This window comes from Canis lupus, chromosome 6 (assembly GCF_011100685.1).
Source record: "Canis lupus familiaris isolate Mischka breed German Shepherd chromosome 6, alternate assembly UU_Cfam_GSD_1.0, whole genome shotgun sequence".
NCBI classification, from domain to species: Eukaryota; Metazoa; Chordata; class Mammalia; order Carnivora; family Canidae; genus Canis; species Canis lupus.
In genome coordinates this window covers 9756603-9778891 of record NC_049227.1, presented here as the reverse complement: position 1 = coordinate 9778891, position 22289 = coordinate 9756603, and the positions used below count along the sequence as shown (strand labels likewise).

Below are 22289 nucleotides of genomic sequence, written 5' to 3'. Positions count from 1 at the left end.
TGGCACTGGCTGAGGCAACTCATGAGAGGGCAGATGGGGCAGAGCAGGACTCAGGCAGCTGGAGTCAGCAAGTATGAAAGCCTGTGGGACTATCAGCAGCAAAATCTTAGAGGGTGCACTGTGCTGTGTCAGCTGTTAATTCAGCAGCTGCTAAGGCTGCTAGGGTCCTCTGCAGAGCAGGACACAAGGAACCATGGTTACTCTTGCCACTTTGCTGATACTGATAGTCCTGCCTTTCTTTGTTCCTTGCTCTGTCTAGGTGTGTCAGCTATGCCAGTATCTGGAGGTTTGAAGCCAAAACAGGTCATTTGTGCTGTGCCCTGAAGGGCTGGGGCTAATGACCTTTAGTCCTTTTCCTAGCAAGAGGAATTCTCTGAGGCTGGTGAGTGTCCTCTTGGTGTTGAGTAGTGCTGGCTTGGCTCCTGGTATGATGCAGACAAAATGAAGCTCTTCTCCTTACTTTTCTAATGCACTTAGGAGTTTTGCTCCACTGTGTTGTTGAAGCTTCTTAAATGGAACCCTAAGCTCTTAGGTCTATTTTGTTTGTGGATAGCTGTCTACCTATTGTTCTTTGTGGGTTAACAGAGGCTGATGTGTCCTGTCTCATGATCTTGGTGATATCACACGAATCCTTCCTCACTGAGTTGATGTGTGCTATAAGGTTTCTGATGATCTGTATTAGGTTGAAGTAGTTCCTCTGTTTCTAGTTCTTTTGTGTATTTTTATCATGAAATGGTTTTGGAGATATCCACATTAATACAAAATATATTTTTGGAAAATGGTAGTTAGATTCAAGGTTGTTGGCTTGATAGGCCAGTCCCAATATGAGAAACAGAATTATCTGTTTCTCTTTTCCTTAGTTCCCTTTGGGGTAACACAGGGGAAAAGATACCCATGTAACTGTATCATTTATTGAGAATAGCAAATAGATTCCTATCTTTTTAGGGTACACTGCTATTTTTGAAAAAAAAAACACCATATTAACGCATCTGTTTTTTGAGTTTCTCATGCTGCGGATATATGTGAAGGCAGAACTGCTCTGAAGCAACATACAGTTTGCCAGGCCATCTGGCTATCTTCCAATGCAATTCTACTCTGCACACCTTAGGAGAATGTAGGTATTATTACTATGTTGGTATTATTATGTAGGTATTATGTAGGAATGTATTAGGTATGAATCCAGTTTATTCTCCTGGAATAGTTTCCCTGCCAAATTTTCCATGCCACATTTACATTGAAAAGGAAATTGGAATATAAAGCTGGAAACAGCTACTACCTGTAGTGCTGCCTCCTTCAGCTTCACAGGAAGCTAAGCATTTGGGATAACTATCTATTGAGTATGTAGCATAGGGACTGCTACTAAGGAGACACTACATATTTGGTGAGTAATAGATGCTCTTTAACAAATTTTGCAAACTGTAAAGACCTACAAAACTTATGTATGGCAAAATGTGTTTTGCTTTGACTCTAGTCCTTTGGTCCAGTGGGATTTATGAAAAGTGCCATCACTGTGTCTGAGGATGAAGAATGGAAGAGAATACGAACATTGCTGTCTCCAACTTTCACCAGCGGAAAGCTCAAGGAGGTAAGAAAAGAAGAGGTCTTTTCATTAGGAAGTAATGAATGCAGCTGGGGATAATTAGAAACTAAGATGTAGTCCACTTGCAAGTGGTACTCTGCTGTATTTGGGCTTCCTAAACATGGTCTTTTATCCTCATGTCCTAGAGGAGACATGATAAAACTTGTTATTAAATGTCCTTTCTTGCTCCATGTTTGTGAAAGCCATGTCATTCTAGGACTTCATTCTCGGATTTAACTTCAGGTGGTGTTGTATTTTGTGTGTAGATGTTTCCCATCATTGGCCAGTATGGAGATATGTTGGTGAGGAACCTGAGGAAGGAGGCAGAGAAAGGCAAAGCCATCAGCTTGAAAGAGTAAGTAGGAGTGGGGCTGCTGGAATTCCAACTCTGTCACGACACTTTCCAACTGCTGCCACAGAGCCCAATTCCCACTGTTGAATTACCCCAGCAAAGAAGCTGAAGTAGACGTGTAGTGTTACAACCCAATGGGCCAGCCTAGGAGAGGTAGCTCGCCTAAAAAAGGCAGAGCAGCCAGGAGGGAGAGGGTCTTCTTTTGTGTACATGAGGCAGGATTAATTCAACTGCTTGATTGTCACCTTGGATATTGGGGAAGACAAAAATATGTGCTTGAAAAAAAGGAAACACGATTTTTCCAAATCTTTGAGTGTAGAGGGTAATGAATGGTAGTGGTGGGGACCACTTGGTACATATCGCTGGGCACTGGATGGGGCAAGAAAGTTTTCATGTGGAACTTGGGACAACTTAAATCCCTTCCTGATTTTGTTGAGGATATAAGCAAAATACTAAATATTAACTTTTATGACCACTTGTCCATCTTTCAAACACAAAAGGGAGAAGGCCTTGCACATGGGATGGGTAGGGTGAAAAAGTAGCCTAAATTGAGATATTAGCCTAAATTGAGATATATTTTATTTTTACAAAACGTTTCACTTATTTATTTGAGAGAAAGAGAGAGAGAGAGAGCAAGCCCATGCAGGGGGGCAGGAGCAGAGGAAGTAGCAGACTGCCACCCTGAGCAGGAAGCCCAAAGTGGGGCTTGATCCCAGGACCAAGAGATCATGACTGGGAAGAAGGTGGAAGGTAGCCAGTCAACTGACTGAGCCACCTGGGTGCCACGGGATATATTTTAATATTGCAGGATGAACGGATGCATATTAGGACTGTCCTGGCAAAACTAGTAGCATATGATCACTTAGCTATGGCATCCCCTAAGTCAGTTTTGGTGTGATTTAATATATATTTTTAAACTAGGAACATTCTCAGTTCTTACTTTTTCCAGAAATGGGTGAGTCCTCAGGGCAATCTCAGATCAAGGAGATGAGACAAAGTGGGTCTTTCAGGAGACTTAGCAGAGGTGGAGAAAAAAAGGATGGTATTCCTGGCATCTCAGAACAGGGTGTTGGTGTTCTGTAATGTGCTAAAGAAGACTCAGCTCCGAGAGCACAGAGACTGTGGTGAGAGAAGATCCAGATCAGTTTCACCTTTCCTGACTCCCTGAGGAAGCGTTAGTTATTCCACCATTTGTCCTGCTCAGACACAGTGATTATCCACCTTCTACTGCCCTTACTCAAAACACACTTGTGTAATTTGCCTAATTTGGGGTCTCTATCCCTCCAAGATTAAGCTCCTCGAGCTCAGAGGTCTCTCTAACTTGCCCTGGTATCCCCATCACCCATAGCACAAGGCCAGCTGTGTCACTGGCACCTCACGAGCACCTCATCAGTGAGTGTGATGGCATACAGACTCTTTAGATGATCCATCAGGTGGTTCTCAAAGTGTGGTTCTTGTCTTGCCTGGACATTGGAATCTACAGGCACTTCTTGCTGCAAGCATTGGATAAGGATAGTAAAGAGGTGCTGATTTTAAGTATTCGTATCTTTGTTTCTCTCCCAGCATCTTTGGAGCCTACAGCATGGATGTGATCACCAGCACATCGTTTGGAGTGAACATTGATTCCCTCAACAACCCACAAGATCCGTTTGTGGAAAATGCCAAGAAGCTCTTAAAATTTGATTTCCCTGATCCATTTTTACTCTCCATAAGTATGTACACTAATGTATTTTCTTTTTTTCCTCTCTTCCTTTTTTGTTCCCTTCCTTCCTTTCTCCCTTGTTGCTTACCTCCCACTTTTCTACAACAATGTTATAGTTTATATCAGTATAAACTTTTTATAGTTTTTTATTACTATCAAATTTCACATACATTGAGGCCCCCTTTACAATGTATAATTCATTTTATGGTCCCAGTGTTCATCAACAAAATTGTTAATGTTGATAATGTATAATGTATATATTTTTCCTTCATTTCTGTGCTTTTGGTGTCAGATCTTAAATTCACAGAGAAATATGAGATCATGAAGATTTATCCCTTGGTTTTCTCCTAAGGATTATTATACAGTTTTAACTTTTATATTTGGGCCTTTGATCCATTTTATTTTTTTATTTTTATTTTTATTTTTTTACTTTTTTTTCTTTTCTTTATTTTTAATTATTTATGTATAAATAATGTACATTGTCATATTAGTTTCATGTGTCCAATATTGTGATTCAACAATTCTATACATTATTTAGCACACATCATGATAAACTGTACTCTTAATTCCCTTCACTTTTTTCTTTTTTTTTTTAATTTATTTTTTATTGGTGTTCAATTTACTAACATACAGAATAACCCCCAGTGCCCGTCACCCATTCACTCCCACCCCCCGCCCTCCTCCCCTTCTACCACCCCTAGTTCGTTTCCCAGAGTTAGCAGTCTTTACGTTCTGTCTCCCTTTCTGATATTTCCCACACATTTCTTCTCTCTTCCCTTATATTCCCTTTCACTATTATTTATATTCCCCAAATGAATGAGAACATATAATGTTTGTCCTTCTCCGACTGACTTACTTCACTCAGCATAATACCCTCCAGTTCCATCCACGTTGAAGCAAATGGTGGGTATTTGTCATTTCTAATAGCTGAGTAATATTCCATTGTATACATAAACCACATCTTCTTTATCCATTCATCTTTCGTTGGACACCGAGGCTCCTTCCACAGTTTGGCTATCGTGGCTATTGCTGCTATAAACATCGGGGTGCAGGTGTCCCGGTGTTTCATTGCATTTGTATCTTTGGGGTAAATCCATTTTAAATTTATTTTATTTTTATTTGTTGTAGGAAGTAAGAATTACACTTCTTTTTCTTCCTTTTTTTTTTTTGTTTGGGGTTTTTTTTGTTGTTGTTGTTGGCTTGTTTGCATGGGACTGTTCTCTTGTTGAGCACATTCATGGAAAATACTATATTTTTACTTGAATGGTCTTAGAAACCTTGTAGAGATCAGTTGCCCACGCTGAAGGGGGCAATTGAGAGGATGAGCACTGGGTGTTATTCTATATGTTGGCAAATTGAACAACAATAAAAAATAAATTTATATAAAAAAAGATCAGTTGCCCATGAACAGAGGGTATAATTTTGGACACTTAATTCAATTCGAGGGGTTTCTGGGTGGCTCAGTTGGTTAAGCATCTGCCTTTGGTTTCAGGTCATGATCCTGGAGTCCTGGGATGGAGCCCCACAATGGGCTCCTTGCTCAGCCATTGGCTTGAAATTCAAGTACAGATCTAGAGGGACTGACTCCAGGTTTCAAAGAATCCTGGTGTCTTTTAATCCTCTGATTGGTAGACCAAGTTATAATTGCTCCAGGTAAAATTTGCATTTTTACTGTGCTTTCCATTGTTCTTTTGCCTTACAGTATTGTTTCCATTCCTTACTCCACTATATGAAATGTTAAATATCTGGCTATTTCCAAAGAAAATTACTGATTTTTTCACAAAGTCTGTAAAAAGGATGAAGGAAAGTCGCCTCAAAGATAAACAAAAGGTAATCTGGTGGTAGTTACATGTGAGTGTTCACTTTTGATGTTTTATTGAAGTGTGTACATCCTAAGTGTGGTCATTTAAGTAAGTGTGGTCATTTAAGTATGTTTTTAGGTAGGTAGAGAACTGGAGGGTTTAGAGCAGGAGACCTCTAACATTTTAAGGAGAATGAAGAAGATGGAGATCAGGGAAGGAGGAAAGAGAATGAGTCAGAGAGTCAACGTTTAAAATTTAATAATAAGCATGGTACCTACTATGCCAGGCAATAAAATTTGATGAGAGAAAAAAACTACCTCTTCTCTTCAAAAAATTGTCAAAGGGTACAACTTCCTGTGTAAAAATAATTTTCTGATATTAAAATTTCCCCAGATGTTAGAGTGGCAAAGAATTCCTTCAATTCCAAGCTTCTTATCTCACACCTTCTCCAGGGGAAGGTCCCAACCAGGCACCTGGTAGAGTAGAGTGTGTGTTAAATTTGAGCCTGCCATAGTTTGGAGTGGGCAGGAGTCTCTCTGGGCACTGAGGCTGCAAGCTGGCCAAGCCAGATTTGCCTTCCTGAGGCCTGATGACCAGCGCTAGAATGTGTGTCGGAGGGAGAGGCAGGGCTGGGTACCCCGGAATGTCACTGAAGATGAGTTCCAGAGGGTGAGTCATTAGAAGATGATGACACAGAAGCTGTCCCTGGACTCTGCAGAAGTCAGGCGATTGGTCTATGTGGCCATTTGTTAAGAAATGAGTCTGGGGGGCGGGAGGAAGGACTGAAGTCAGGAACTTTCTCCTGACTTAGCAAGCATGACAAGAGAGAGAGCATGCTACTCCTTGGCCAGGGAGCTGTGTTGAAAATCCAGAGAAGCTCAGGATCAAGGGAGCAAGAACCAAGAAACAGTGGGACATAATAGCTGGATTCCTGTCAGGGAAGCATCCTGCTCTCCAAGTTTTTGGAGCTGGATGTTTTTCTTCACTAATGACTTGGGTAACACAAGCCAGACTTCTGGACTTAAAGGGGCCATATTCTCAGGAAAGAAATTAAATCCTGCATCCCTAATTTATTTCTGACTTCACAAGTGATGTTCTGTTGTTGAAAGTTCTCTTTCTGCTTGCAGCACCGAGTCGATTTTCTGCAACTGATGATTAACTCCCAGAATTCTAAAGAAATGAATACCCACAAAGGCAAGTAAGGACAGCTTAGAGGGCCAGTGATGGGAAGTCTCTGATGCAGGGGGTGGTTCTGAGGTGTGGAGGACGATTTTTAGCAGATGTAATTATACAAATCAAAGAGAGACACGTGTTCAGATACAAATGGTAATGGAAGCACGTTCCAGAAGCACACAGCCATAAGTTGGTTCAAAGCTTGAAGGGCAACCATGGACAAGGCAGTCAGTGGATCATGGATCACCTATTTCATAACCTCTGGGGAGCTTGTTTCCTGTGTCAGTTCTCTGAGCCTATACCTGGAAGTTCACATCAACACTTCACCATATCAGAAGGCATATGGCCCCGGTATTGGTGACCTGGAGCACTTGGTTAAAGTTGTGTTCATTGGCTTAATATACTGTAAAGTTTTATTTTTCATTTTGTAATTAAGAAGTGACTGGTGAAAGATGCCTTTGTGACAGTGTAAATGCTGGCCACTTTCACCTACTACTTTCACCTACTACTTCTATCATCCATGGATGCTGTTTGACTGAGACCATTATTACTAAGATGGTTCCAAAATGTTGGCTTTCTAATTCCATCATTTCTTCTATGTTGATGAGTGATCGTCCACTGTTAGGGAGCTTTTCATTCTCTCTCTATAACATTTAATTTATTTATGTCAGTATGATTTCTTATATTACTAAGTTAGTCTCCTAGCTCCTTCTTTATTTAGATCCTCAGTTGTCTCCAGTTTGTCCTCTGGAAGCCATTTCAAGTGGGTTCTTGTGTTATTTTTTGTGTCATTTTTTTCTTTCTTTTTCTGTTTTTATGTTTTCAACAGACTTTATGTTTTGTACAATATTAGGTTCACTGCAATGGTTAGTGACACAGAGATTTCCCATATTCCCCCCCATGCCCACCTACACACAGCATCCCCCACTATCAAAATACCTCACCATTTGGTGTATTTGTTACAATGTCCCTCAACGACACATCACTACCACTCCAAATCCATATTTACATTACAGTTCACTCTTGGTGTTATACATTCCATGGATGTTGACAAAGGTATAATGATGTTTATCCACCATTACAGTACATAGAGTATTCTGTACCTTTTCCCATATTATTTTCTGAGCATTTGCTTGCATTCTAGTGTGAGACATTCCAGGTTTCTCTGCTGTTTCCCCTGATGAGGCCTGGAATCAGCCATTTCTTCAGATGCTGTGTTTCCTTTTAGTGAGCAATGATATTTAGAAACCAAAATCTGGGATCAAGGAGAGATCACTACTATAAAGCTTCTTTGCTTGTATTTCCTCTCCGTGGGCCGAGTTAAGAAATTCAAATACATTTACACAAGACTGATGAACATAAACATTTGTATGTCTACTCATCCAGTGATGTAATTATGGTCTCTGTGTCTGAAAGAAAAAAAAGAGAGCCTTGATTTATAGTTTGTTCCTATGACAGAAACAGTCCCATCATGGTTAAGTTCAGGCTATCTATGGTTTCACAACCATCTCCCAAAATTCTTGAATATTTAACAATTTATTCTAGGGACTACAGATGGGCTTACTCCATCAAACAACTAAATTATATGTATACCTATATATACATTTATTTCTTTCTATCTAGCTAGCTAGCTAGCTCTTCTATTTTCTAGGTTGAAGAAAATATTCTCTATATGTCCAGTTCAATACAGAACCACTACACACATATGGTTAATTGAACACTTGACATGTGGCTAGTGTCACTGAAGAACTAAATCTTATATTGTTTTAAATTTAAGTAACATTTAAATATAAATAGGCACATCTGGAGAGTGACTACCATACTGGACAGCAGAGTTGTGAAATTTGATTATCATGGGCTTCATGGCAATTGGGGGAAAGAATTTGATAGTTGAATTTATCCACATCAAATTCACAGAAAGTATGACTAGAAAATCAGAATTCTGTAGACCTTTCTTACACTCACTTTGTATTATTTTTAGTTTTGAATTTTATGTCTGTGGCAAGTACCATGTTAATTTCAGTGCCCTCAGTATTATCTAATCCAGTTCTGGTCAAATAGATTAGAGCATGACTGTGCTTAGTTTCTACTACAAGAAAATCAAAAAGGAGGCCAATTTATATTCAGGGTGCATCCATTTGCTGAGGAAGGTGACATTCAGGCCGTGATTAAATAAACATTGCTAATTCCACTCACTGGATTCTGTTTGTGTATAATTCATGCTGGCCAATGTCCTTTTATTGATCATTATTTCTTTTGCTGTTTCAATGCAGTTGATTAGACTAACGTCATTCACCACTCTTCTAGCATTTTGTCTCTGTCACGGTTTTATATGTATCTGAGATCATCCATGTAAAGAATATACCCCAGGTCTTCACTTAACCAAAACCTGTCAAAGGTATAATCCATGCTTCTCGAGCTAGGTTGTGCACACACGTCACCACATCTCCTCAAAACTCAGATTTTGATTTCATAGTTCTAGGGTGAGGTTTGACATTCTGCATTTCTAATAAGATCCCAGGTGCTGCAGATGCTGCTGGTCCATGAACTACACTTTGAGTAGCAAGACTTTATCTGTAGCCCAACATTGTCAAGTTCCCACAAATATGTTTACATAAAAGATAATTCAATTTTCCTGACAGTTAAGCCTTAGCATTAGAAACTCTTACAACAAATTTAAGGTGTATTTTAGCCGAATGAATTTATATTTTTCCTGGGGGAGGGTGCTAGCCCATGTTACTTAGGGCAGAAGTATTTTTATGATTCTCCTAAGGACTTACTGATAACTCTGTGTGTGTTAGACAGAAATACCGTCCCTTGCCCTGGCAGTTACTGAAGGAGGAGCCTGCTTCCTTCCTCAACAACCTTTTCTCGCCTCGGAGGCGGAGTCAGAAAGCGCGCAGGACGTTTAAACAGCAGTTGCCGGGCAGCCCGGTGGCGCAGCGGTTTGGCCCCGCCTGCAGCCCAGGGCGTGATCCTGGAGTCCGTGGATCGAGTCCCACGTCGGGCTCCCTGCATGGAGCCTGCTTCTCCCTCTACCTGTGTCTCTGCCTCTCTGTGTGTGTCCCTATGAATAAATAAATAAAATCTTAAAAAAAAAAAAGAAATACCGTCCCTTGAGATTACCCACCTGTGTTGGTGGGGTGTGTGTGTGGCATAGGCAGTAACAGGTGTTCAAGAAGAGTAGAGACCATAGGAATAATCATATCCAGACAACTTGTGCCTCTTTTGGGCTCTGTAAGATAGACATCAGAGTAAAACGGCTCCCAGTTTGATTCTGAATTGCCTTTACATTTCTCACCAGGGATTTGGGAGTTTCAAATGGATTTGTCATCATTGAAGCTGCCATGTTTTACAATCACCTGCTGTAGCTAAAATGTCTTTTCTCTCCTTTTAGCTCTGTCTGATCTGGAGCTTGTGGCTCAATCTATTATCTTTATTTTTGGTGGCTATGAGACCACTAGTACTTCTCTCTGCCTCCTTATGTATGAATTGGCCACTCAGCCTGATGTCCAGCAGAAACTGCAAAAGGAGATTGATGCGACTTTCCCCAATAAGGTGAGTGGGTCATACCTGAAGAGGGAGTCAGAATAGGCTTGGTTATGCCTCAGTAATAGATTAGCCCTCAAATCTAGTGGGTTTTCATAGCAGTGGTATACTTCTAATCCACCCTTGCTTGTCCAACATGGGTATAGTAGAGGTTGGAAATAAGTCTCTGCTCCACACAGTTGGTATACAAGGTAGAGAGGGTCTGTCTTAACCTGCATTATCTGGAACTTGAGGGCTTCATGTTGAATGGGTAACAAGTAAGTGGAGTGTTGCTCACTTGCTTTCAAATGTTTGGCTCTGAATTGATATATATCTCCTCAGTTCACAGCCCATTTGCAAAGTGAGTGTCCCCTAATTTTACAATGCTGGGAAATACGGGGGTGGGTTGGGGTGGGGGCCTATGTGCATATTGGGTGAGCAGAAAGTGTCTCTGTCACACATCCTATAGGTATCAATTCTATTATCTCCAAGTAAGAAATCAGGAAACTGAGCTACCAAGAGACACATCACATTCTTTAACTAATACATAACTAGTGGTGAAAAAGCCAAGCAAGGCACAAGGTGCTGAGATCCTTATTGAACTCTTAACCTGTATAATGTTGACCCTTAAATATAATACCAAGTGATAGCAGAGGAAGACATAGACATGGCCAACATGCATATGAGAAAATGTTCTGCATCACTTGCCATCAGGGAAATACAAATCAAAACTACAATGAGATACCACCTCACACCAGTGAGAATGGGGAAAATTAACAAGGCAGGAAACAACAAATGTTGGAGAGGATGCGGAGAAAAGGGAACCCTCTTACACTGTTGGTGGGAATGTGAACTGGTGCAGCCACTCTGGAAAACTGTGTGGAGGTTCCTCAAACAGTTAAAAATATACCTGCCCTACGACCCAGCAATTGCACTGTTGGGGATTTACCCCAAAGATACAAATGCAATGAAACGCCGGGACACCTGCACCCCGATGTTTATAGCAGCAATGGCCACGATAGCCAAACTGTGGAAGGAGCCTCGGTGTCCAACGAAAGATGAATGGATAAAGAAGATGTGGTTTATGTATACAATGGAATATTACTCAGCTATTAGAAATGACAAATACCCACCATTTGCTTCAACGTGGATGGAACTGGAGGGTATTATGCTGAGTGAAGTAAGTCAGTCGGAGAAGGACAAACATTATATGTTCTCATTCATTTGGGGAATATAAATAATAGTGAAAGGGAATATAAGGGAAGGGAGAAGAAATGTGTGGGAAATATCAGAAAGGGAGACAGAACGTAAAGACTGCTAACTCTGGGAAACGAACTAGGGGTGGTAGAAGGGGAGGAGGGCGGGGGGTGGGAGTGAATGGGTGACGGGCACTGGGTGTTATTCTGTATGTTAGTAAATTGAACACCAATAAAAAATAAATTAAAAAAAAATACCAAGTGATAGGAACATATTGCCCACATTGTTTTCTGACCTCTGACTAACTTGAGTTCCCTACTCATGAAGAGAACTGGGTTATAGGGCTGGAGCAACTTATTTGGCAAACAGTGAAACCCCAAAGCAATAATGAGGAAACCCTTCCAGCAGTAGAGGGTGGGGCTGAGAATAGAATTCCAATCCCCTTAACAGTGTTCCCAAGAACTGAAATTGTGTTCTCACAACTGGAGCATCCAACCCAGCCTTCTTTGCCCTATTTGGGTTGAAGAGAACCAATGGCACCCCAAAATATTTATATTTTTATATAATATAGTATTTCTCTCTAACTCTTGTTAGATAATTGAAGAACCAAGAAGCACTATATTTCAACTAAAAGAGTTTGTGTAGATAGAGGATATTTTCTGTTACACATTCTCCTTCCATGGTACAGATGTAAGGCCCCTCTTTTGAAAGGAAAGTGACTTCAGCATATTTCAATAGTAGTAAGCATCATAGTATATTAGTCACTTTGTTCATATAAGGAAGAAACACCACTACCTAGTATTGGAAAAAGTTTCAGACCCTGTGTAGGTGATTGTTCCAGTGGTCTCCCGTAATTGTTACTATTGCACACATATCAGTGGGCCATTGAGCAGGTTAAAGGACATGGTAGAAAGTCAAATGCCCATGAATGCCCTTTACCAAAACAAGTGATTCTTCATGGTCCCTTTCTAACAGGTCAGTAGTTGTCGGTAGGAATTGGAATTGATCCCAAATCTCAATTCATCTAAATCTGTTTCTTCCTTCCAGGCAGCACCCACTTACGAGGCCCTTGTACAGATGGAGTATCTGGACATGGTGTTGAATGAAAGTCTCAGATTATACCCAATTGCTGGTAGACTAGAGAGGGTCTGTAAGAAAGATGTGGAAATCAGTGGTGTGTTCATTCCCAAAGGGACATTGGTGGTGGTGCCAACATTTACTCTTCACCGAGACTTGGATCTCTGGCCAGAGCCTGAGGAGTTCCAACCTGAAAGGTATAGGGAACCCTGAAAAGGGGAACCCACCTTCATATTAGAGGATATTCTGATATTTTCTTAGTATAGATGACAATTGTATGGTTGTACAATGATTTATTTGTACATCTTTTAATTTTCAGAAGTAATTTTTGTATTACAAAAAGATCATTGTCAAAATTTTATAAGCTGTAGAGAATATTAAAGTCATTGTCAATCACAATACATCAAGATTATGAGTAATGATACATATGTCCTTGTGGACACTTTTCTATGCATATATTGATTACTAAAAATTAGGATGGCATTATATTTTTTGAGTGGCTTACTTAAGATAACATTAAAGTATAACCACATACTATAATTGTGTTTGTGATTATATGCATATGCCATAATTAATTTAACCACTATATTATTGAAGGAAATGGTATTTTTTCTTTAAGTTTTTTAGTCTTCTTTACTCTCTGAACTTACCCGCCATGTCCCCACATTCCTTGTCTGTAAACTTGGCCGCCATTCTGCTAGCCTAAGTGGGAAAGCAGGGGCTGTGGATCTGAGAGTTCTCATCTCTGGTAGGGGAAGCAGCCTCATGAGGACAGAGAGGCACACAGGTCCCGTGCTGTCTGTGGCTGCAATCCTGTGCAGCTTTGTTTGTTTGTTTGTTTTTGAGAGAAAATCTTTTGTATTTATCAGAGAGCACATGGATGGATACAGTACATAAGATTTTTCTTTCTTTTTTTAATAATAAATTTATCTTTTATTGGCGTTTATTTGCCAACATACAGAATAACGCCCAGTGCTCACTCCGTTCAAGTGCCCCCCTCAGTGCCCGTCACCCATTCACCCCCACCCCCGCCCTCCTCCCCTTCCATCACCCCTAGTTCGTTTCCCAGAGTTAGGAGTCTCTATGTTCTGTCTCCCTTTCTGATATTTCCTACCCATTTCTTCTCCCTTCCCTTCTTTTCCTTTTCACTATTATTTATATTCATTCCCCAAATGAATGAGAACATATAACGTTTGTCCTTCTCTGATTGACTCATTTCACACAGCATAATACCCTCCAGTTCCATCCACGTCAAAGCAAATGGTGGGTATTTGTCATTTCTAATGGCTGAGTAATATTCCATTGTATACATAAACCACATCTTCTTTATCCATTCATCTTTCGATGGACACCGAGGCTCCTTCCACAGTTTGGCTATTGTGGCCATTGCTGCTAGAAACATCGGGGTGCAGGTGTCCCGGCGTTTCATTGCATCTGCATCTTTGGGGTAAATCCCCAACAGTGCAATTGCTGGGTCGTAGGGCAGGTCTATTTTTAACTCTTTGAGGAACCTCCACACAGTTGTCCAGAGTGGCTGCACCATTTCACATTCCCACCAACAGTGTAAGAGTGTTCCCTTTTCTCCACATCCTCTCCAACATTTGTGGTTTCCTGCCTTGTTAATTTTCCCCATTCTGACTGGTGTGAGGTGGTATCTCATTGTGGTTTTGATTTGTATTTCCCTGATGGCCAGTGATGCGGAGCATTTTCTCATGCTATGTCTCAGACATATGTCTATGTCTTCCTCTGTGAGATTTCTCTTCATGTCTTTTGCCCATTCATGGTTGGATTGTTTGTTTCTTTGCTGTCGAGTTTACGAAGTTCTTTATAGATCTTGGAAACTAGCTCTTTATCTGATACGTCTTTTGCAAAAATCTTCTCCCATTCTGTAGGTTGTCTTTTAGTTTTGTTGACTGTATCCTTTGCTGTGCAAAAGCTTCTTATCTTGATGAAGTCCCAATAGTTCATTTTTGCTCCGTTTTTTTTAATAAATTAATTTTTTATTAGTGTTCAATTTACCAACATACAGAATAACATCCAGTGCTCATCCCGTCAAGTGTCCCCCTCAGTGCTCCGTTTGTTTGTAATGGTTCATCCAAAGCAAAGTCATCTAAAATCTGCTCTCTAGCTGTCTGAGGAGCCTTCTTGAAGAGGTCTTGAGCTTCCTCTTCTGGGAATTCAGAGCAGAGTCTGGCTTTGGGCACAACTTAAATTCTGCAAAAGTTGGTACTTTCCTGTTTATTATATTGGTGAGGAAATTTTGGAGTGAACTTTTTAGGGATCTAGACTTTTAGCTCCTGACTCTAAGCTCCCTGATGGCAGAGCCCTTGTCCTGCTGCATGGTGTCCTTAGTGCTACCAACACATCTGCATGTAATACTTCCTAAAAGAAGTCAGAATTGACCAATTGAGCTGTTTCTTGGATCAGAAGCCCTGGTGGTTCCCATTCCTGGTCACTCAGCAGTCCCCATTCCTGCCACTTCTCAAACAGAAACCAGAAGACCACTCCTGGTGCTTCTCTCTGATTCATTCAGTCATGAGAGGAAGTGCTTACTTATATGTGTTAGGGACTGTGCCAGGCAGTGGAAGATTCACGTATTAAAAATGGCTGTTATGGAGAATTTTTGACACATATACAGGGATATCCTGGAAACACACATCTAAGAAATACTTTTAATGCATCATATGTGCCCATCACCTGCCCAACAACCACTAACCATGTCAGCTGCCCCATCCACAAACCTTTGCAATTCCTTGTCTGATTCCCATATTACATTAAGGCTCATCATCTATAAACACACTCCAGTATGTTCCTCATAATATATGGAGTTTAAAAAAAATACCTACTGAGAATGCCATTATTACCTTCACCAAACCCACATTTTTCCTTAATATAAATATTGAGGAATGAGTTTTTAATAAAATATAAGTCTAACCTTCAAGGAATTTATAGCCTCATGGAACAGATAGGCAAGATTTCAATTATTACACTCGTTATACATAACCGTGAGTATGAGCATAGTAGAGTAGCAACATTTGCCCATGCATATCATCTAACATGCTATTATTTGGAAGAGGGGTACTGCTGGGGAAGAGGGGGAAGTGAAGGGAAAAATAACAATACAAATCATGGGTGGCATTTTTCCTGCTTCTTTTGTCCATGGATATGTGACTAACATAAGTCAGTGGGGGCAGGATCCTAACTTTCCTTCAATCAGTCATATTTTCTGCTCACCTTTCAGAGTGTGAACAACTCACCACCCTGAATGTAATCCCAGTGTTCAAGACAAATCTTGTTTTCAACAGCATTCATCTCATCTCCTAAACAGTACCGAATGCTCCCATAAGGAAGGGGTATCCAATTATCTATAGCTAAAATTGTCGCTACAGAATAAACACGGCAGGATTTCAGTAACCAGTCCATCAAAGTTTCCTATATACTCCTGGTTGAAAACTCCTAACATGTACCTCTTGTGGTTTTTATGTTTCACTAACTTGTTTCCAACTTGTATTGTGGAACCAGGTTCAGTAAGAAGAACAAGGACAGCATAAATCCTTATACATACCTGCCCTTTGGAACTGGACCCCGAAACTGCCTTGGAATGAGATTCGCAATCATGAACATGAAACTTGCCCTCATCAAAGTCCTGCAGAACTTCTCCTTCAAACCTTGTAAAGAAACACAGGTCAGAAAGAGAACTTTCTGCATAAATAGTATTTTATTGTTTTTTTTTTTAACTAAGAGATATCAAATGGATGTGGGGGGGGGGCTCATTTATCCTTAATAATTTGCCCTATTGCTTGGAGAATCATTTGTGACCTTTTAAGTGTCCTTCAGCTCCTGAGTGCATGTCTGTGTCTTATAACCCCCCAACCATAAGGATCATCTATTCAGTGCAGTTCACATGACATTATGCTGCACAGACCTTTAACTTCAGCAATGTTTTAAATTTCTTCAAGTCCACTGAAAGGAAGGGAACAAGTTGTGTACAGTCATGACATGCATTGATCACCGTGACATGATGTTTGAAAGGTGCTCTTCCCCACCACAACTTACAGATGCTATCAAGACCGTGGTTCTCAACCTATGGTTTTATATTGGAATCAGTGGGTTCATTAAAAATCTGGTGTCCAGGTCATCTCAGAAATTCTAACATAATTCACAGTGTCTAGCTTTAAAAGTACCCTCATTGATTCTCAAGTGCAAGCAAGGTTGACATTCACTGGTTTGAAGCATTTCTGCCAGATGTGACAGACTACCATGGTCCAGGCCATCCTGGCCACTTGGCCCCACCTTCTTCGAGCCCCACTCCAGTCTATCTGTTCTCCCTTTCTACTCCAAACTGCTACTATGAATGGGTATTTCCATTGGGAGAGGTGACAGGATTATTAGCAGGGAGGATGGCCATAGAATAAAATACATAATACCCACTCAGGATGACCTTTAAACTTCAACATACATAATTGAACTCTATATCACTTCAAAATTGTATGCCATAATAGCTAAGAATCTGTTTTAAATTTTGAACACTCATCCTTTTTACATAAAATCTAAATCAATAAAAAAACACAAAAGAACTCTATGTACTCAAAAGATACTCTGTTGAATGAGTGATGAATAAATGTTCCATGCTCCAGTCTTGATAGCTTACAGAGTAAGATGAAGAATAAGAGATATAGGATGCTAAACAGAGTATTTATATATTTGTAACACATTAGTGTCCTTCATGTATCTTGCTTACTTTACATCTGTCATTGGCAGGGCTTCATTCCTGGCTCTCATTTGCTGGTTTAACTGTTGCAGATTCCCCTGAAATTAAGTTCTCAAGGGTTAATTCGACCAGAAGAACCCATTGTTCTCAATGTTGAGCCAAGAGATGGGAGTGTGCGTGTAGCCTGAATTTACCTAAGGACTTCCCTTTTGTTCTTGGAGAAGCTATATCCCAGAATACCACAGACCTCAATTTCCTATGTGAGTAAAACCCAGAAATGAAGATGGGCTTCGTTTACTGCCCATGACGGATGACTAGAGATTCTGTACACGCCTTCAGCTTTGTCTGGTGTCTGTGTGGAGCATTATATATTGTGGAGAGTAAAGGATGTGACTAATAAGTGCCAGACATGTAGATGCAGTCTATCTGGTTCACACAGACTTACCCCCAGTTTGTGCCATCTACTCCCCTGAGCACTGATCAAGAATAGAAGGGAAGGGAGAAGAAATGGGTAGGAAATATCAGAAAGGGAGACAGAACATAAAGACTCCTGACTCTGGGAAATGAACTAGGGGTGGTGGAAGGGGAGGAGGGCGGGGGGGTGGCGGTGAATGGGTGATGGGCACTGAGGGGAGCACTTGACGGGATGAGCACTGGGTGTTATTCTGTATGTTGGCAAATTGAACACCAATAAAAAATAAATTTATTATTAAAAAAAAGAATAAAATTGAACTCCAATAAAAAAATTTAGGGATCCCTGGGTGGCGCAGCGGTTTAGCGCCTGCCTTTGGCCCAGGGCGTGAACCTGGAGACCCGGGATCGAATCCCACGTCGGGCTCCCGGTGCATGGAGCCTCCTTCTCCCTCTGCCTGTGTCTCTGCCTCTCTCTCTCTCTGTGTGACCATCATAAATAAATAAAAATTATTAAAATTTTTTTTAAAAAGGAGGAGGGGCAAGATGGCGGAAGAGTAGGGTCTCCAAATCACCTGTCTCCACCAAATTACCTAGATAACCTTCAAATCATCCTGAAAATCTACTAATTCGGCCTGAGATTTAAAGAGAGAACAGCTGAAACGCTACAGTGAGAAGAGTTCGTGCTTCTATCAAGGAAGGAAGACGGGGGAAAAAGAAATAAAGAAACAAAAGGCATCCAAAGGGGAGGGGCCCTGCGAGGAGCCAGGCTAAGGCCGGGGCGAGTGTCCCCAGGACAGGAGAGCCCCGTCCTGGATCAGCAGGAGCTGCATCAACCTTCCCGCGCCCGCAGGGAGTTAGAGCAGGACCCCAGGAGGGCGGGGATGCCCTCGGGCTCCCGGGGACACTAACAGACACCTGTGCCCCGGGGAGAGCGCGCTGAGCCCCCTACGCACGGCGGACCCGGAGCAGCTCGGAGGGGCTCGGGCGGAGGAAGTGGTTCCGCGGAGGGGGCTGCGCGGCTCCGGGAGCAACTCGAAGGGACTCGAGCGGCGGCTCCACAGAGGGGGCTGCGGGGCAGGAGCGCGAATCCAACAGCGCAGACCCAGAGCACAGGTCGCCGGGGACACAGCCCAGGATCCGGCCTCCCCGCCCCCCGGGACAGGCAGAGGCCTGGAGGGCCCAGGACAGCAAGGACGCTCCTGCCCCCAGCTGAGCAGATCTGCGGCCCGCCCGCCCCGGAGCCTCCAGGCCCCTGCAAACGGAGTAGTTCCTGCGGGAGCTGAATCCAGGTTTCCAGAGCTGCAGCAACCACTGGGGTTGTTCCTCCTGCGGCCTCGTAAACAACCCCCACTGAGCCCTGCACCAGGCAGGGGGCAGAGCAGCTCCCCCAAGTGCTAACACCCGAAAATCAGCACAACAGGCCCCTCCCCCAGAAGACCAGCTAGAGGGACAAGTTCCAGGGGAAGCCAAGGGACTTAAAGTACACAGAATCAGAAGATACTCCCCAGTGTTTTTTGTTTTTGTTTTTGTTTTGTTTTTTTCTTTTTGATTTCTGATTGCTTCCCCCACCCCTTTTTTTCACCTTTCTTTCTTTTTCTTTCTCTTTTTCTTCTATTTTTTCCTTTTTCTTTTTCTCTTTTCTTTCCTTTTCTCTCTCTGTTTTTCTCCTTTTCCCAATACAACTTGTTTTTGGCCACTCTGCACTGAGCAAAATGACTAGAAGGAAAACCTCACCTCAAAAGAAAGAATCAGAAACAGTCCTCTCTCCCACAGTTACAAAATCTGGATTACAATTCAATGTCAGAAAGCCAATTCAGAAGCACTATTATACAGCTACTGGTGGCTCTAGAAAAAAGCATAAAGGACTCAAGAGACTTCATGACTGCAGAATTTAGATCCAATCAGGCAGAAATTAAAAATCAATTGAATGAGATGCAATCCAAACTAGAAGTCCTAACGACGAGGGTTAACGAGGTGGAAGAACGAGTGAGTGACATAGAAGACAAGTTGATGGCAAAGAGGGAAACTGAGGAAAAAGAGACAGACAATTAAAAGACCATGAAGACAGATTAAGGGAAATAAACGACAGCCTGAGGAAGAAAAACCTACGTTTAATTGGGGTTCCCGAGGGCGCCGAAAGGGACAGAGGGCCAGAATATGAATTTGAACAAATCCTAGCTGAAAACTTTCCTAATCTGAGAAGGGAAACAGGCATTCAGATCCAGGAAATAGAGAGCTCCCCCCCTAAAATCAATAAAAACCGTTCAACACCTCGACATTTAATAGTGAAGCTTGCAAATTCCAAAGATAAAGAGAAGATCCTTAAAGCAGCAAGAGACAAGAAATCCCTGACTTTTATGGGGAGGAATATTAGGGTAACAGCAGACCTCTCCACAGAGACCTGGCAGGCCAGAAAGGGCTGGCAGGATATATTCAGGGTCCTAAATGAGAAGAACATGCAACCAAGAATACTTTATCCTGCAAGGCTCTCATTCAAAATGGAAGGAGAGATAAAGAGCTTCCAAGACAGGCAGGAACTGAAAGAATATGTGACCTCCAAACCAGCTCTGCAAGAAAGTTTAAGGGGGACTCTCAAAATTCCCCTTTAAGAATAAGTCCAATGGAACAATCCACAAAAATAGGGACTGAATAGATATCATGATGACACTAAACTCATATCTCTCAATAGTAACTCTGAACGTGAATGGGCTTAATGACCCCATCAAAATGCGCAGGGTGTCGACTGGATAAAAAAGCAGGACCCATCTATTTGCTGTCTACAAAAGACTCATGTTAGACAGAAGGAGACTTACAGCCTGAAAATAGAGGTTGGAGAACCATTTACCATTCAAATGGCCCTCAAAAGAAAGCAGGGGTAGCCATCCTTATATCAGATAAACTAAAATTTACCCCGAAGACTGTAGTGAGAGATGAAGAGGGACACTATCTCATACTTAAAGGATCTATCCAACAAGAGGACTTAACAATCCTCAATATATATGCCCCAAATGTGGGAGCTGCCAAATATTTAAACCAATTAATAACCAAAGTGAAGGAATACTTAGATAATAATACACTTATACTTGGTGACTTCAATCTAGCGCTTTCTACACTCGATAGGTCTTCTAAGCACAACATCTCCAAAGAAACGAGGGCTTTAAATGATACACTGGACCAGATGGATTTCACAGATATTTACAGAACTTTACATCCAAACTCAACTGAATACACATTCTTCTCAAGTGCACATGAAACTTTCTCCAGAATAGACCACATACTGGGTCACAAATCGGGTCTGAACCGATACCAAAAGATTGGGATCGTCCCCTGCATATTCTCAGACCATAATGCCTTGAAATTAGAACTAAATCATAACAAGAAGTTTGGGGGGGGGGGAGGAGCACGATGGCGGAAGAGTAGGGTCTCCAAATCACCTGTCTCCACCAAATTATCTAGAAAACCTTCAAATTATCCTGAAAATCTATCAATTCGGCCTGAGATTTAAAGAGAGACCAGCTGGAATGCTACAGTGAGAGGAGTTCGCGCATCTATCAAGGTAGGAAGACGGAAAAAGAAATAAAGAAACAAAGGCCTCCAAGGGGGAGGGGCCCCGCGAGGAGCCGGGCTGAGGCCGGGGCGAGTGTCCCCAGGACAGGAGAGCCCCGTCCCGGAGGAGCAGGAGCTGCACCAACCTTCCCGGGCGGAAAGGGGCTCGCAGGGAGTTGGAGCAGGACCCAGGAGGGCGAGGATGCCCTCCGGCTCCCTGGGACAGTAACAGAGCAACTGCGCGCCCAGGAGAGTGCGCTGAGCTCCCTAAGGGCTGCAGCGCGCACGGCGGGACCCGGAGCAGCTCGGAGGGGCTCGAGCGGCGGCTCCGCGGAGGGGGCTGCGCGGCCCGGGAGCAGGTCGGAGGGGCTCGGGCAGAGGAAGAGGCTCCGTGCGGAGGGGGCTGCGCGGTTCCAGGAGGGGCTCGGGCAGCAGCTCCGCGGAGGGGGTTGCGCGGCCCGGGAGCGCGAATCCAACAGCGCAGGCTCCGGAGCACAGGGCGCCGGGACACAGCCCAGGATCCGGCCTCCCCCGGGGACAGGCAGAGGCCGGGAGGGCCCAGGACAGCAAGGACGCTCCTGCCCCGAGCTGAGCAGATCAGCGGCCCCGCCCCAGAGCCTCCAGGCCCTGCAGACGGAGTTCCTTTTTTTTTTTTTTTTTAATTTATTTTTTATTGGTGTTCAATTTACTAACATACAGAATAACCCCCAGTGCCCGTCACCCATTCACTTCCACCCCCCGCCATCCTCCCCTTCCAACACCCCTAGTTCGTTTCCCAGAGTTAGCAGTCTTTACGTTCTGTCTCCCTTTCTGGTATTTCCCACACATTTCTTCCCCCTTCCCTTATATTCCCTTTCACTATTATTTATATTCCCCAAGTGAATGAGAACATAGAATGTTTGTCCTTCTCCAACTGGCTTACTTCACTCAGCATAATACCCTCCAGTTCCATCCACGTTGAAGCAAATGGTGGGTATTTGTCATTTCTAATAGCTGAGTAATATTCCATTGTATACATAAACCACATCTTCTTTATCCATTCATCTTTCGTTGGACACCGAGGCTCCTTCCACAGTTTGGCTATCGTGGCCATTGCGGCTATAAACATCGGGGTGCAGGTGTCCCGGCGTTTCACTGCATCTGTATCTTTGGGGTAAATCCCCAGCAGTGCAATTGCTGGGTCGTAGGGCAGGTCTATTTTTAGCTCT

General features: G+C 42.5%; 1 protein-coding gene across 3 annotated transcripts in view; it reads left to right on the top strand.

The window, feature by feature from the left end:
- The window catches only part of LOC119876349 (cytochrome P450 3A12-like), a 31369-nt gene extending 13667 nt beyond the window's left edge, over positions 1 to 17702 (top strand). For 2 of the 3 annotated variants that reach the window (XM_038539351.1, XM_038539350.1), the window contains exons 5-13: positions 1472 to 1585; positions 1846 to 1934; positions 3495 to 3643; positions 5336 to 5463; positions 6563 to 6629; positions 10006 to 10166; positions 12381 to 12607; positions 15933 to 16095; positions 17214 to 17702. In XM_038539351.1, coding sequence (XP_038395279.1) covers positions 1472 to 1585; positions 1846 to 1934; positions 3495 to 3643; positions 5336 to 5463; positions 6563 to 6629; positions 10006 to 10166; positions 12381 to 12607; positions 15933 to 16095; positions 17214 to 17309 — 1194 coding nt within the window. In that variant the 3' untranslated portion in view covers positions 17310 to 17702. Of the gene's footprint in view, positions 1 to 973; positions 1115 to 1471; positions 1586 to 1845; positions 1935 to 3494; positions 3644 to 5335; positions 5464 to 6562; positions 6630 to 10005; positions 10167 to 12380; positions 12608 to 15932; positions 16096 to 17213 lie in introns of those variants that run through there. The other variant, XM_038539352.1, reaches the window with a different exon arrangement.
- Positions 17703 to 22289: the final 4587 nt, after the last annotated feature.